The 14,251-nt window shown below is 45.9% G+C and overlaps 2 protein-coding genes across 4 annotated transcripts in view; one reads left to right on the forward strand and one right to left on the reverse strand.

Moving 5' to 3' along the window:
* The window catches only part of NMNAT2 (nicotinamide nucleotide adenylyltransferase 2), a 101,524-nt gene extending 101,020 nt beyond the window's left edge, over nt 1–504 (forward strand). For both annotated transcript variants that reach the window (XM_036344594.1, XM_036344595.1), the window contains exon 11: nt 183–504. In XM_036344594.1, coding sequence (XP_036200487.1) covers nt 183–285 — 103 coding nt within the window. In that variant the 3' untranslated portion in view covers nt 286–504. The remainder of the gene's footprint in view (nt 1–182) is intronic.
* A 7,289-nt stretch (nt 505–7,793) lies between these two features.
* Nucleotides 7,794–14,251, reverse strand: part of LAMC2 (laminin subunit gamma 2) — a 55,841-nt gene continuing 49,383 nt past the window's right edge. For both annotated transcript variants that reach the window (XM_036343228.1, XM_036343227.1), the window contains 4 exons: nt 13,575–13,774; nt 11,761–11,919; nt 11,569–11,668; nt 7,794–9,171 (listed from right to left, as the gene is read on the reverse strand). In XM_036343228.1, coding sequence (XP_036199121.1) covers nt 8,918–9,171; nt 11,569–11,668; nt 11,761–11,919; nt 13,575–13,774 — 713 coding nt within the window. In that variant the 3' untranslated portion in view covers nt 7,794–8,917. The remainder of the gene's footprint in view (nt 9,172–11,568; nt 11,669–11,760; nt 11,920–13,574; nt 13,775–14,251) is intronic.

Raw genomic sequence — 14,251 nt, forward strand, 5'->3', positions numbered from 1 at the left:
TGGGGGAGAAATTGTGGGCACAAGAGGGCATTTCCTAAGAGGGATTCCACTTACTTAGCCTAAGCAAAGGCTGGTGATGGGGCGTTGGGTACACCCTTTCCCTGAAAGAGAGTGGGCAGACCAGTCCTCCCGCCGGGCTTCAGGGAACGATGTCGATCTGATTCCCATCTGTTCTCACCCAGGCTGGCCCTGCAGCATGGGGACGGCCATGTCGTGGATTACCTGTCCCAGCCCGTCATCGACTACATTCTCAAGAGCCAGCTGTACATCAACGCCTCGGGCTAGCGGCCACACAGCCCTCCACTGCGCTCTCCCCATGTCCTCTGCCAACACACTGGCCCCTCCAGTCTCTGTCGTCCCGTTTCTCTCCGGCCTCTGTTTCTCCATCTCCTCATCTTGACTGTTCTCCCCGTTCGCCGGCTCAAGCCCCCACAGTGTGGGGACCTTCAGAGACCCTCGGCATCCCTTACTCCGCAGTCATCTTTGGACAAACTTTCCTCTGGTCTCCGGGTTGGGGGTGGGTGAGGGCGTAGGGGTGGGAGTTGGGGGGAAGTGCCGTCCTTGGAGATGTGCTGGTGGCCATCTCCCAGCATGCTCTAGAGAGTGGCTCTGGTGCCCATCCTCCCAGCATGCTCTGGGGAGGCAGCTCTGGCTCTCGCCTTCCCAGCATGCCCTTTACCACAAAGGGCTATTTTTTTCTTTTCTGTTTTTTGTTTGTTTGTTTTGTTGTTTTGTTTTGTTTTGATTTTGATTTTGATTGTTGTTATTCACGCCTCATAGAACTTGGATGAAATCAGTGTCCGTGATTCTTCACGTCTGTGGTCTTGATGCATTCCTGTGGAATCGCTTCCCTGTGATGGGAAACTGTGGCCAGACTTAGCACAGTGAGCACGTGAGGGCCACACCCAGGGAAGAAGGCCAAGCCAGCTCCACTTCTCCAACACCCGCCCCCCCCCCTCCCCACACACACACACCTACCCTCACCACCCACCTCTACCCCCTACAGCAGCAGCAGCAACAGTCTGGGGTCAGGAGTGAGATTTTCAGGTTCTGAAACCTGGGAGGCAAGTCTGGGAACAGTAGGGATTCTTAGAAGAATTTGAGTCCATTTCCTTCGTTTCAGACCATTTTCCTGAGGCTCTGGGCCTAGGTCACACAGAGCCAGTCCATCCCCATTTCCCGGTGACATCTATACAGTTACTCCTTCAGACTCCTTCAGTGGGTCTCCTGCCATTCCAGGCATTTCCAATCACCATCTCAGCCAATGGAGGCCATACCTAGCTACATCCTGCACCTGAGAAGAATCACATATGCCAGGCCATTGTATCCTAATGATACAGTCATTTCTGAAGAAAAACATGATAGAAATTCACTCCCTGGGGACCTTTGCTAATTGCAGTTATTACCTGTTTGGCTGGGACATGTCTCTGTCATCATGTGAGTCCATGATGACGTAGGAGAAAGCAATTGGTTGCCCTGGTGGCAATTGATGATCCTTCACCCACTGGAGCTGGGGTGACACAGCCTGAGGGCAGTTCTTGAGAAGCAGAGCCTTGGCCTTGCTGTTTGGCCTTGGTCTTATCTCCTTCTGAGCCGGCAACCATTGTCCTCACATGGAGAGATCTGCCTGGTAGAGGAGTGGCTTCACAGAACAGAGATTGTGAGGGACATCAAGAGCCACTATAGTTCCATCCATTTTCTCCCTAATTCCCCACCTTCCTCCACCGCCTCTGGAAACAGTGTTGGCAGGCTCTGTTCTTGTTGTTCAGGCCCCGTGCATGTCCCCTTGGAGACCAAGAGGAAATTATTCTCTCATGCCCTGTGTCTCTCATCCAGTCCCTGGCTCTTTGGTTTCCGATTGTCTCTGAGGAATGGTCCCCGAGCAGCAGGACAATTTTATCAAAATCTAGTACCAGCTATGGCCCAGAAGGGTTTGGAGGATATCTGGTCCCAGGAATAATGGTCTCCACCACATGCTTCATATCTGCAGCATCCTTCAGTAGTCTCCAGACAGGGAACTGGATTCAGCAGAAGAGCATGCAGGAGGGTTATTCCTCTTGGATTATGGAAATAATCTCCAGAGGAAGGAAGGAAAGATTCTATTCTTGGGTCTTAGTGCTCATGACTAAGGATCATGGATTCATAAGTGAAAAGAACTTTAGACATTAGTTGATCCAACATTCTCCTTTAAAAGATGAGGGAGCAGAGAGCCCCTGAATTAAATGGCCGGTCCCAAGTCACACAGCAAGTAGAGAGCCCAGCAAAAGGATGTTGTTTCCCGGACCCTTAGGTTATCACATCCCATGGCCTCTGCCTCTCCAGTTCCCATGCTACTAACCAGCTAATATGTGGTTTCTACTCTTCTTAGCCTTTATCTGGCATCTTTCTCTTAAATTATGTCTGACCCAGGTGCTGCCTATATATGGCTTTGTATATGGCAGTTCCGAGGGAAAAATGTGATGGTGAGGAAGGCTGTAGCTAGATTTCCCCATAGAAATCTCAACAGCTTGGAGGAAATCCTACAAAGTAACTCTCTGAATCCAAGAAAGAATTGCTTTGTGGAAGGCTAAGAAAGACCCAGAATGCTCAAGATGACACTAGTGTTGGAGGGAGGGAGACAGAAAAGCCTTTGTCTAGGCAAAGAAACAGGAAAACGGGGAACTGGGTTCCCGGGGTGGGGGTGGGGGGATAGCATCCTCAAGGATAAGGAGTTTACGGATAGATTTTATTATGAGGACCTACAGGAGCAGACCCGAGAAAGACAAGATAACTTTAGTCTCTTTAATCTTTGTTACTCGGCTGGACTCTGGTTAGCCAGTTAACTGGCACATGTCCAAAACGGAAACCATCCCCACACGCCACGATATTTTGAATTTAATTTAAAAAAATCCGCCGCTAGCATCTATAGACGCTTATGGCGTACAAACGGTTAAGCCCCATTTAGTCCACATCCCATGAGAGAGAACGGGGCTACTCCGTGCACTCAGTGTGGGGGTGAGAAGACTCAGGAAGGGAGAGGAGATGAGCTAAGGAGAAAAAATAGAAGATTTCTAGGAAGAAAAGGGGGCAGGTCTTATCTTGGTACATCACAGGGATCTTGTTACAATAGCATTACAACAAGGACAAGTGAATTTCCTTTTGGGTGGGATTGCCCATTCCCCATTCTGCCCTGTTCTTCCTTTGCTAAGGGGGAGGTCAGAGCCTCTCTCTCAATCCCGGCAGGACAGTGTGGCTGTGACCCAGCTAATGTCAACACCAGAACGATGATTCAGTTTGAACTAGTGCCCCAGGTGCCGATAGGCTAACCGGTCGGCTAACCTCCAGGCTCTGACTTCCCCTCTGGGGTCCTGCTGCTCCCTACAAAGTCCAGCTCAAGGCTGGCGTGGCTCCAAGACTGTGAGAAAGGCCTGGGCTGGGGTGATCATATCAAGAGGGGCCTGGAGCCGCATTTTCTGTCCGCCAATAAAAAATGTTCCTCCCATTTTTCTGAAAGTGGCTGATATGAGTAAGAACAGGCAGGAGGGAAACCCTCTGTGTCAAGGACTGTCTCTTCAAGGAATGGCCCTCAGGCTGGGGGGGGGGGGGGGGGGCGGTGCTCTGTGCTGCTAGCTGGTACCTCATTTGCCACCCACTCCCCCAGGCAGCCTCTTGCTTTCATTTTCCCTGAATGTACATAGGAACAGGGGAGGGAAGTCTCTTACTGAAGTGCCTGAAACCCAGAGCTGGAGCTTCTAGAGACACCGTTCTCCCGGTCTCAGCTTGGCCTACCTTTCCCCGACGTTCTCTGGTCTCATGCTCCAGCTTCTCACAAAGAATAAAAGAACTTGCTGTTCTAATGAAGGAGAAAGCAAGACCCAATAATCAGTCTACAGCAAAAGGCAGAGAATTACAGGGAAAAACAACTTGTATCTTAGCCCAAATCTATTCTCCCAAACTACGCGCGCGCACACACACACACACACACGTTAGGGGACTAAGAAGCATGTTATATTTTATTTGTCGAAAATCAATCAGTGGAGTATGAAAAGCTCAGGATCTCTCCCACGGCTACTGCGGGAAGGCCAACAGAGGAGATGGAAAGGGTACAGCTCATCCAATCAGGACACCTTAGGAATAACCTTGTGGTAAAGAAGATGAAGATGCTTGGTTGAATTCATCCAATCCGCACCTTCCTGTGGCTGCTCAGTAAACTCAACGCGTGGTTTCTCAGTTGTGTGTGTTGGGAGTGTCCTATTAATCTGTGCCAGTTCGTTAGGACTGAGTTCCACACGTTCCCTCCTCAGTCCCAGGGCCCAGAACGCAGCTGGATCCAGGAGGTCTCAAGGATTGGCATGGGGAGGGGGAAGCTTTTTTTTTTTTTTTTTTTTTTTGAGTCACTTTTTGGTCACTGATTTGGCCATTTTAAGAGCAAGATTTGCTTTATGGAAACCAATTCATTCACAAAACCTACATTCGAGTTGCAACACCATTTCACAGTGAAATATTTTGAGTGAAATTTTGTTGCTTAGAATAGTCACAGACGAATGTTTTATCAGCAATATGTTTCAATTATGTTAATAAAGAAGACAATGCTACTGGAGTCTCTTGTCTTGGTCTAGAATCTTCTCTGTGGGTTGCAGTATATATCACTTTTTCTTCATAGTCCTACTTGACAGGTGACAATAGCTGCAAAAATGTTCTTGGAGCTGGAGCTTTTCTGCCTGGTTTAGCTGATGCCACATGTGTAATAGGAAAGTATTTACAAACACACCCAAGGGGCAGAAGCAGGGAAGAATTAATTAGCAATTTCGTGAATTGTGCCTAAGTTTTCTCAGCTAAAAAAAATAAAATAAATTTTAGATTCTATCTAAATCTGCATAGTCTGGTATTGGTTAGCTTTGACTCCTTAATGAAGTTAGTTCTTTATGAAATAAAAATTTCTAAAAATTACAAACTTGAATAACTTTTTGGCATAGAAGATCTTAAGAGAAAAGTTGCTAAACTCACACATTGTCTTGGCAATGTAAAAAAGCAATAAATGAATAAGTTGTTAATTGCCCAATCCTGCTTTAACTCTTAGTTCAATGTCATTTTTAGTTGTGACATACACACGGTACTGGTTTAGGTCTAAATGGTGATTGTTATGAGCTTATCCCAGCTGTGATTCCGAAGGTGAAATAGTAATTTCCTGTTAGGTCAGCTCAGTTAAGGCTTAGCTATGTGTTTGTCAGATTAATTGTGGTTATTTTTTAAAAAATCATTTTAGTTCTTAGCATTTTTTTTTTGTTTAAAATTGAGATTCTTTTTTTAAAAATATATTTTATTGATTTTTTACAGAGAGGAAGGGAGAGAGATAGAGTTAGAAACATCGATGAGAGAGAAACATCGATCAGCCGCCTCCCGCACACCTCCCACTGGGGATGTGCCCGTGACCAAGATACATGCCCTTGACCGGAATCAAACCTGGGACCTTTCAGTCCGCAGGCCGACGCTCTACCCACTGAGCCAAACGGTTTCGGCTAAAATTGAGATTAATGGAGCTTCGTGTGTATCCGTGTGAGTTTAGTGGCATAGGATAATGATGCTCAAAACGCCTTGTAAATTGATGACTTGTATTTATGTTTGCTATTTTGGCACAAAGCTAAATACTTTTTTTCTCTGTCCTAAAAGTATATAATGATGAGGGCTTGTTTAAATGAAGGTATAAACACTGATTTGATCTGCTAACGTTCACGAACTTGTCAAATAGATATTTTAAATATGAATGAACATATATGAACACATTAACATTTCTTCCCACATGACCCATAAATAAGCTTCAGATCTTGGAATTTCCTAGGAAGTTTCATGTAGTCCATAGTGGAACAAAAGCAGAGAACAAACAACAACAGTCTCTGCTTTCCAGGTGGGAATACGGAACCACAGCAAGAATCCATAACATTGCCATGACGATGCAAAACATTGAAAGATGACACGATAAACATATTCCTGGTCCTTGAGACTTGTTCCAAACATTGGACATGACTATCTTCCCCCCCCCCTTCCCCCCAGCCTCCCAAGAGTACTGGAAGGAAACCACATCCTGGGATAAGACCAGAAATACATCTGCTAAGAAGTTCTAGTCCATGGGCAGTTTCATTTCTACTCCCATCTCCATACAGAAATCCATGTGAGTCAAAGTAGATGATGATGCGTGTACTAGTAATTGCCTATCGTCGGCACAATTCACCAGAAAACTCTCAGAGGTGAAGTATAAGAAAGTTTTCACTACAAATTACAAGTACTGATGAGAAATCAGAAGAAAAAAGCTCCCTCAATATGGCAGGGTCAGGTCAAGTCTGGCAACAGAGGCTAAGTCCCAGGTAGGCTATCTCTGAGTCACATGGCCTTTCTCTCTTCTTAGGGATTACTTGTCAGGAAGACATTCTTATGACACAACAATCTATCCCACTGAGGAGTCCTTTTATGATTGCATGCTCCTTGGTTAGTGAGTCATTGGGTCCCTCACGAAGTTCCCTAGTGTACGTACTGTCCTAGCCCTTTACTCAGCAGAGACAGATAGCCAATCACTAACGATGCATTCTCCCCTTTTTAGATTGTCCTATATTCCCCAGTTCCCTGATAAGTTAGATGTGAATGTGAGAGAAAGTGACTTACAGCCCCTCCTAGGCTTGGCCCACAAAAACCTTCCATGTGTCTCCCTCTTCCGTATCTTTTTCTCCTCCCACCCACTGGAGTGGAGATGACTTCCAGGGTAACCCTAAAAGTCACATGTTATAAATGGCAGGGACTCTGGAATGACTACACGGAGGGCCAGCCTACCGACTTTCTCCCCATTCAGCATGTTATGGGAACGAGAAAAACATCTACCGTGTTTGAGTTACGTACATGTTTAGGTCTATGTGATATAGTAGTTAACCTAATAGAATACACCTTCTTTTCTGGGCACTAGTTAATTAAAGCAAGAGATTTGTAGACTATGTGATTGAGTGTGTCAAGACAGGATTATCAGTTCACTTCCACAGAAGGTAAAGCAAAGTGACCAGACATGTCTGTACCTGGCAGGGGCAGGGAGGGTCAGGGTGGAAAGGAGCAGAGTCCTTTTCTCAGCCACTTGGGTAGATGGCCGATTCAAGATCTTAATTTATTATATTTTAATGTATTGGAAAGCAATGTACCACAAACTACTGATTTTACCTTTATTTTATAGCCAATAAAAAGACAAAAATATTCATTATAACCCCTACCTTGCTCAGGGTGTTCCAAAAATAAATCCTTCTTCATGCTTAGGAGATAGTACCAGTGAAATCTCACAAAATACTCTCGTGGTTGGAAAGGGCCAGACAGATGCTCAGAAAAAGGACTTAAGGAGGCTGACTCTAGGACTCCTTGCTCTTTCTGTGGTTTTGTTTCAGTTTCCATGGTTTTGGAACCTCCACCCCAGGCATAGAGTTTAACAAATTAGAAATTGACCACAGGCATCTAAGAATTATTCTTTATTAAAAACATGTTCCCGAAAAGCCAAGGAAATACAGAGGTGAGGCAGTGCCCACGTCTTCTGAGCTGAGGTGGAAGGGCCTCTGGCTTTTCCAGCAATTCCCACTGGTGTCATGACTCAACAGTCTGTTGCAATAGGTTGTGGAAAGGGGCAGAGGGACAGCTGGAATACAAAGATGTGTGCACAACCCAGAGCCGTCTCAGCTTTGCCAAAACCCAAGTGCCCCCAAGGGAGTGTCTTGCAACATATGTCCTGTTGAGAAAAGAGACTGCAAACCAGGGGGTGATTGCAATAAACACCACTTGTGACGAACAGATTTGTAAGTTTAAATTTATTTTTTTGAATGTCTAACTTCCTCACTAGACAATCAACTCTATGAGGGCAGAGACTGTGACCACTGTACCCCAGCCCCTGGCATACAGGAGGTACTCAATAAATATATGTCGTAAGGATGGATGGATGGAAGGGTGACTTTTATATAGCTCCAGTGTGAGTAGGAACATTCTCTGAGAGAGAGAGAGAGAGAGAGAGAGAGAGAGAGAGAGAGAGAGAGAGGGAGAGATAACACATGGGAGCAAATAATTTTTAATGTTTGAAGTGGGACTGAATTGGGACTAATACATCTTCTAGATAATATTGTACTTCTTTCAACGCCCAAGTTACATTTTTTTATTACTTTGAAACCCAAAAGTGAATTCCCAGTGTTTGCTTTGCTAGTAGGAAATGCTGATAGGGTGATGCTGTGGCATCATCAGGAGAACAGATGCCACTCTCAGGTTCAGAGGAACTTGAAGGTAGCAGGGCATGGCAGGCATCATTGCCCCAAATGGGCCAGGCTTGCAGCTCCTCACTCCATCACTGCTCTCTTCTTCCAGCTTGAAAGTGGAGTACATGCTTGTGTACTGGGTGGTAAGTAGGAAGAACTTTGGTCAACAAGAACACTGGACACTAGGAGTCAATAGTATTTTACTGGCCAAAGTATGACTGGACTTCACTCTCTGTTCTGACATTAGGAAGAATTTTATGCGTGAGCCAAGTTAAAATATTTTCCTTTGGTCACATTACTCACAGAATGAAGGAGCTATCGCCCAGCAGCGCTCGTCCATACTCCAGGACTCAGCTTACGCCTATTCTGAGGCAATCATCTGCCCGGACATTTTGTCCTTCCATCCAGTCTACCCTTGGGATCCAGGTCCTTGATCAGTCTCCTACTCAGTGCTATTTGCCTCATTATCCAGCATCAGAAAGCAAACAGCATCGCGTTGGTGCAATAAGACATTTGTCTGGCCAAGGTCTCGGGGATGGAATCAGGTTCCGCTGACCTGAGCGTGCCTTTCAACAGGTTCAGACGCCCACATCCCACCCCATCCACTTGAGATAGCTCCTGAGCCCTGAGGCCTGTGTCCCGAGAACCTCAGTTGAGAAATCACTGCGGCAGCCTCACTGTTGCTCAAGAGCCTGGGTGTTATAGCAGCCTGGGGGCAGGTTGTCCCGAATGTTCTCCAAGTTTTTTACATCAGCCAGAATCCCATCTATGCTCATCTCCAGCGAACGGAGTTGGCCTTGCTGGCGACGTGCCCTTTCTTCCAGCTCCAACATCAAGGGCCGCAACTGGTCTTTGATCTGAATATTGGCTTTGAGAAGCTTCTGCTCCAATAAAACCAGCCCCTCTTCATCCACACTGCCAGGCTGGTCTATTGGAGGGAATGAAAAAGGAGTTTAACAGAAAAAAGCTATGGGTTAGATCCCCTTAAACCTACATGGCCCTTCTGTACCTGTAACTAATTCTTCTTTCACTTGTCCAGAGCTAATAATGTGCCATTCATTTATTTTTAAAAGGCTTATTTTAAATTACAAGTAATCCAGAAAAAGTGCTGAGAGCACTAGCATAGTTACTGTGTTGTAAACAGTCTAATTCTGAGCTCTCCAGTTAAGCAATATGAAGCTTGGAATTCTCCTTCGATGTTAGGGTCAACAGTTCATGCTCTGAAAAGATAGGGGCTGAAGGTCATATGGGACTGATCTCCTCCTAGGATCAGCATCAACCCCTAATTATGCTTTCTGAACCACCCGTAGGCATTATCTTGCCGTTTCCCACTGAAGGACCTGTAGAAACTGGCTGGGCTTCGGGCTTCATAGAGGCCAAGGTATGCTTTGCTATTCGGAGGATGGATTCCAGCTGTTAGGAAATGATGCACGATTTCCTTCTGGCCTGAAACAGTGGGAATCTAGCTAGATACTGGTTTACTTCCAATATGAAACACAGTCCCATTTGTTCAGGTATGTTTACCCCGAAGCAATCTAAAAGTGACATCAGCATGAAGGGCACCAGGCCAAACTCATTTGGCTTGAACAGGTTTGAGCTACCCTTGGTCATTTCAAAGTCAAGGTCAGGTGGCCTCACATATCTAAGCTGAGTGGCAGTATTCGGTTGCATGAGTTTATTATACCTAGAACAATTAAAATGCGATTGTTCCAGGACTGAACAGAGCAAATAGAGTAGAAACAACACCATCACAAAAGTGGACCAATCCTTCACCGGGGGCAGGAGAGAATTCACGAATTTAGGGTCGGTCCCTATGACACGCAGAGAATGTTAACTAAGCTTGGGGACAAAATAACTATGTCCATGGGGAGGCAGCATGAGTTACTCCAAAACAGCAGGAGTGCTGGAGGCCAAGAGACCTTTTTCAGAACACTAAACAAAGCTGCTAAAATCTCAACTGGATCGCATTTTTTACCCTTACAGGGTAATTTACTCTTTGGGGCCCTAATGGGGTCACGAAGCAGACCCATAAGGATAACAACACAGATAATATTGGTCTCTCAGGGTGATGATGATACTCAGGGTGATTGATCCATTTTTTAAAAATATATACATTTTATTGATTTTTTACAGAGAGGAAGGGAGAGGGATAGAGAGTTACAAACATCGATGAGAAAGAAACATCGATCAGCTGCCTCCTGCACACTCCCTACTGGGGATGTGCCCGCAACCAAGGTACATGCCCTTGACCGGAATCGAACCTGGGCCCCTTCGGTCCACAGGCCGATGCTCTATCCACTGAGCCAAACCAGTTAGGGCTGATTGACCCATTTTTGTTGCAGTGTAGTTTCTACTCTATTTAAAGTTGTCCCATGGAACGAACAAAGTAAAACTAGGCCTTTTCCAGAATGTGGCTGGAGTCTAATCAAATACCTAGTTGCTTGTCTGCTGTAGTCCAAGCTTGATCAAGCAGGCCAAATGAGGGCCTGAAAACAGATCTACCTAAATCTAGAATTTTAATTCAAATCAGATGTCTTTTGGATGGTTCTGTGGAGAAACCTGATTTGTTGCCACACCGTGCCATCTAAACTATTTCATCCTAAAATGTTGCAGTATCTCCTGGGCCTACCACCTTTACATTTCTTCTGGGTTATCCACCAGGCAGCTCGAGATGCCGCCGCTGCGCACATCCAGGTATAACTGTGGTTTGAGGAGGGACACATAGCAGAGTCAGCAAGTGATTCTTGACTTCCCAAACGGGGAGAAGCTTCCCCCTCACCACTTCCACTGCTTCAGAGAAGGCCCCATCATCTCTCTCCCTAGCTCCTTCACCAATCTCCTGAGCAGCCTCACCCTGTCTTCCGTCTAACCCGCCTTAGCTCTCCTCTACACAGCCGCCCAGGGATCTGTCTGAAACATGCAGTGATGACAGTATTCCTCTGCTTAGAGCTGTCCACTAGCTTCTCAGAATCAAGGCCAGAGTCCTGAGCAGGACTTCCAAGCCATTCAAATCCTTCCTCCACTATTTACTTTGTGATCCATGAGACACTATTAATCAACCCAAGCTTCAATTTACCTTCCCTATAAACATTCAGCTCTTCGACCTAGAGACTTTCACCTCTAAGAGCAAATGTGCTCAGTAACCCATCTTAGAGATGCTAACGAGCAGAGAGTCCAGAAAATGTACAGTATCTGGACCTGGACAAGGCTAACTTCCTGATACCCTTAAGGAAAGTTGAGACTCCCATTCATCGGGACTCATGGTTAGTCTTCTAGAAAAAGGCATGGGGTCCTGGAAGGACTGGAAGCTGGGGGGTGCTCCTACCTATTAGGTGTAGGATGCTGTCCAAGTTGTCAAGTGTATCTTGGATGGTAACTCCAGCATTCTTGGCTCTGTTATTAGCTCCTTGGGCTTCTGTAATCACCTAAGGAAAAACAAACACAAACTCGTCTTGAAGGGTGTTTTCCATATTGGCAAGTTTGAAAGGATCTCCCTTGGAAAACTGTGGGAACTCACCATCTGTACGGCGTCCATATCCATGTCAAACTCCCGCTCCTTCCTGGCCAGCTCTCCTTCTACTTCTCTCATCTCACTCCTCAGAGTGGCCAGTCCCTTCTCCATGGCCAAGGCTCCATCTGCTGTCACATTGGCTTCCAAGTTCAGACTCTCTATCTCCTGGGAGAAGAAAAGGAGCCAGGGACGGAAGGAAAGAGAGGGGTGAGGCACAAAAACATTCCAAAGACAACTGCAGAAAAAATACAGATGCAGCGAGGCCCTGACAGACTGAAATGAACAAGGAGAGAGTCAGACATGGGGACACACCCTTTCCAAAGCTCTGCCTCAAACTAGTTAATTTGGGGGTCTGTGCCGGGGGACTATGAGGGTCAGCACTGAGACACTGCTTCCCTCTCAGGGCACGGCTCACCAAATGGTGGATGCAATAGGAACGAGTTGGGATGACACAGAGGGTGGGAAACTCACCTCATTCTCTGTCATGTTCCTTTGCTGCCTTAGTCCTTTGCATGACTTTATTCCCCAAGAGAGTTGAGTACGAGGTACAGAGAATGAATGGGCTACAGCTTTGAGTTTTGTTTTCATTAGGACAAACCTTATCAACATCTTTGTCAATAGCTATTATTAAGCACCAAATTGCAGATGTCTCTGTGTTAGAAGCCATTAAAGGAAGGCACATGAAGTTGGTCTCCACCCTCAAGGGACCTCAAATCAGAGATTATTTTTGCAAGCCATCCAGTGGTCCAAGAGTACGGCCAGTCTAAATATCAAGAGTTCGCTCCAGGCTAGAGTCTAGGGTTGCATCGGCTCTGTAGAGTCATGCTTAAGTAACAGCTATGAAGCTCTCTTCCTGCTGAGAAGCGCTCCTAGCGGAGCATTTAATGTATGGGTTGTAAGCGTCACTAATCTCTCCCCATTACTAACAGCTTCTGGAAGAGAAGGAGTGAGTCTTTCTCATCTCCATTTCCCCAGCCAAGCACAGCCTGGCCCACAGTGGAAGAAAAGAGAAAGATAAATAAGTGGAGCTTACGTAGAACAGAGACAAGGAACCTAGAACTCTAGAATGCCATAATCTTGAGTCAAAACATTGATGATCGTTGTTATGAGTTGAATTGTGTGCCCCCTCCTCCCCCACAAAAAAAAAGGGTCCTAGCTCCAGCACCTCATAATATGAACTTATTTGAAATAGGCTTGTTGCAGATATAATTGGTTAAGATGAGGGCATACTGGAGTGAGCCCCCTAGTCCAATACGACTGGTGTCCTTATTAGAAGAATCAAAGACACCTAGGAAGAAGTATCCCATGTGATGACAGAGGTAGAGATTGGAGCGATGCTGGTACAAACCAAGGAACACTAATATTGACAGCTGCCACCAGAAGGTAGGAATGTTTCTACCCAGAGTCTCAGAGGAAACATGGCTCTGCTGACACTTTTATTTCAGATTTCTAGCCTCCAGAACTGTGGGAGAATACATTTCTGTTGTTTTAGGCCATCCTGTTTGTAGTACTTTGTTACAGCAGCTCTGGGAAACTAATATAATCGTCTATATAAAAACAATCTTGTGTGGGGGTTTTTCATGGTGTTGTCCAAAAAGGGAGTTGAAAATAGAAGATTCTAGCACTCAGTCAATGATGGACTGTGAGTCAACCAACAAAAGGGGTGCCCCAGTGGATCTGGAGCCACCGTGGGCCACAACAGGACTCTGAGCCCTGTAGGTGAAAAGGGTCCTTGAATGCTTTGGAATGCTCTTTCCCATTCCACCTGAGCCTTGTGTTTGGAGCTGCTCATGCTGACCAGCATCTCGATTTCTCTTTACCTGTTCTATCTTGCCAGTGATCTCGAGGGCCTCCCTGGCTGCGTTCTTTGCCCTCTGGGCGTCAGCAGCAGCACTGCCCAGGGCTGCCTCTGCTTGCTTAGTCTGCTCACTGGCTTCGGCCACCTTCTGGCTGATGTAAGACAGTCTCTTCATGGCCTCTTCAGCTTCTGCTTTTCTGTCTCCAACCTGCAGGTCGAACTCTGAAATGAAGGTAAGGAAACATCACCTTGAAGATGAAAACAAACTTACACAACCAACTTACAAATGAAGACGGAAGGGGCTGAAGTTTTTAAGAAAAATTCCAGAAAGAGTGTTATTACTGCCTGGGAACGAGATGGGTAGAGGGAGTTGTGGCTATTGTTCTTTCTTATCCAGGAGAAAGCATCTTAAAGGAGGCCTTGAAAGGACCATAATATGTCCTTTGTGGGGAGGAAATGACACTCAGCCTACCCAGGTCCCCATCCCTGCAAGAATCTTAAGACCCCAAAGCAAATCAGAAGCAGGTGGGATCTTCGAAGCCCCAAGTTTCAAGCCAGAGCCTTAAACTCGAAGCTGCCACTGACAGCAGTTGAGGGTTGGATAGGGCTGGATTTTCTGTGAAGAATATCCCAGGTCTTGAGGAATTCTTTTGGTGTGTGTTTTGTTTTGTTTTTGTTTAGTGAAGAAGCCTAAAACTT

This window comes from Myotis myotis, unplaced genomic scaffold (genome assembly GCF_014108235.1).
Source record: "Myotis myotis isolate mMyoMyo1 unplaced genomic scaffold, mMyoMyo1.p scaffold_m19_p_18, whole genome shotgun sequence".
Classification (NCBI taxonomy): domain Eukaryota; kingdom Metazoa; phylum Chordata; class Mammalia; order Chiroptera; family Vespertilionidae; genus Myotis; species Myotis myotis.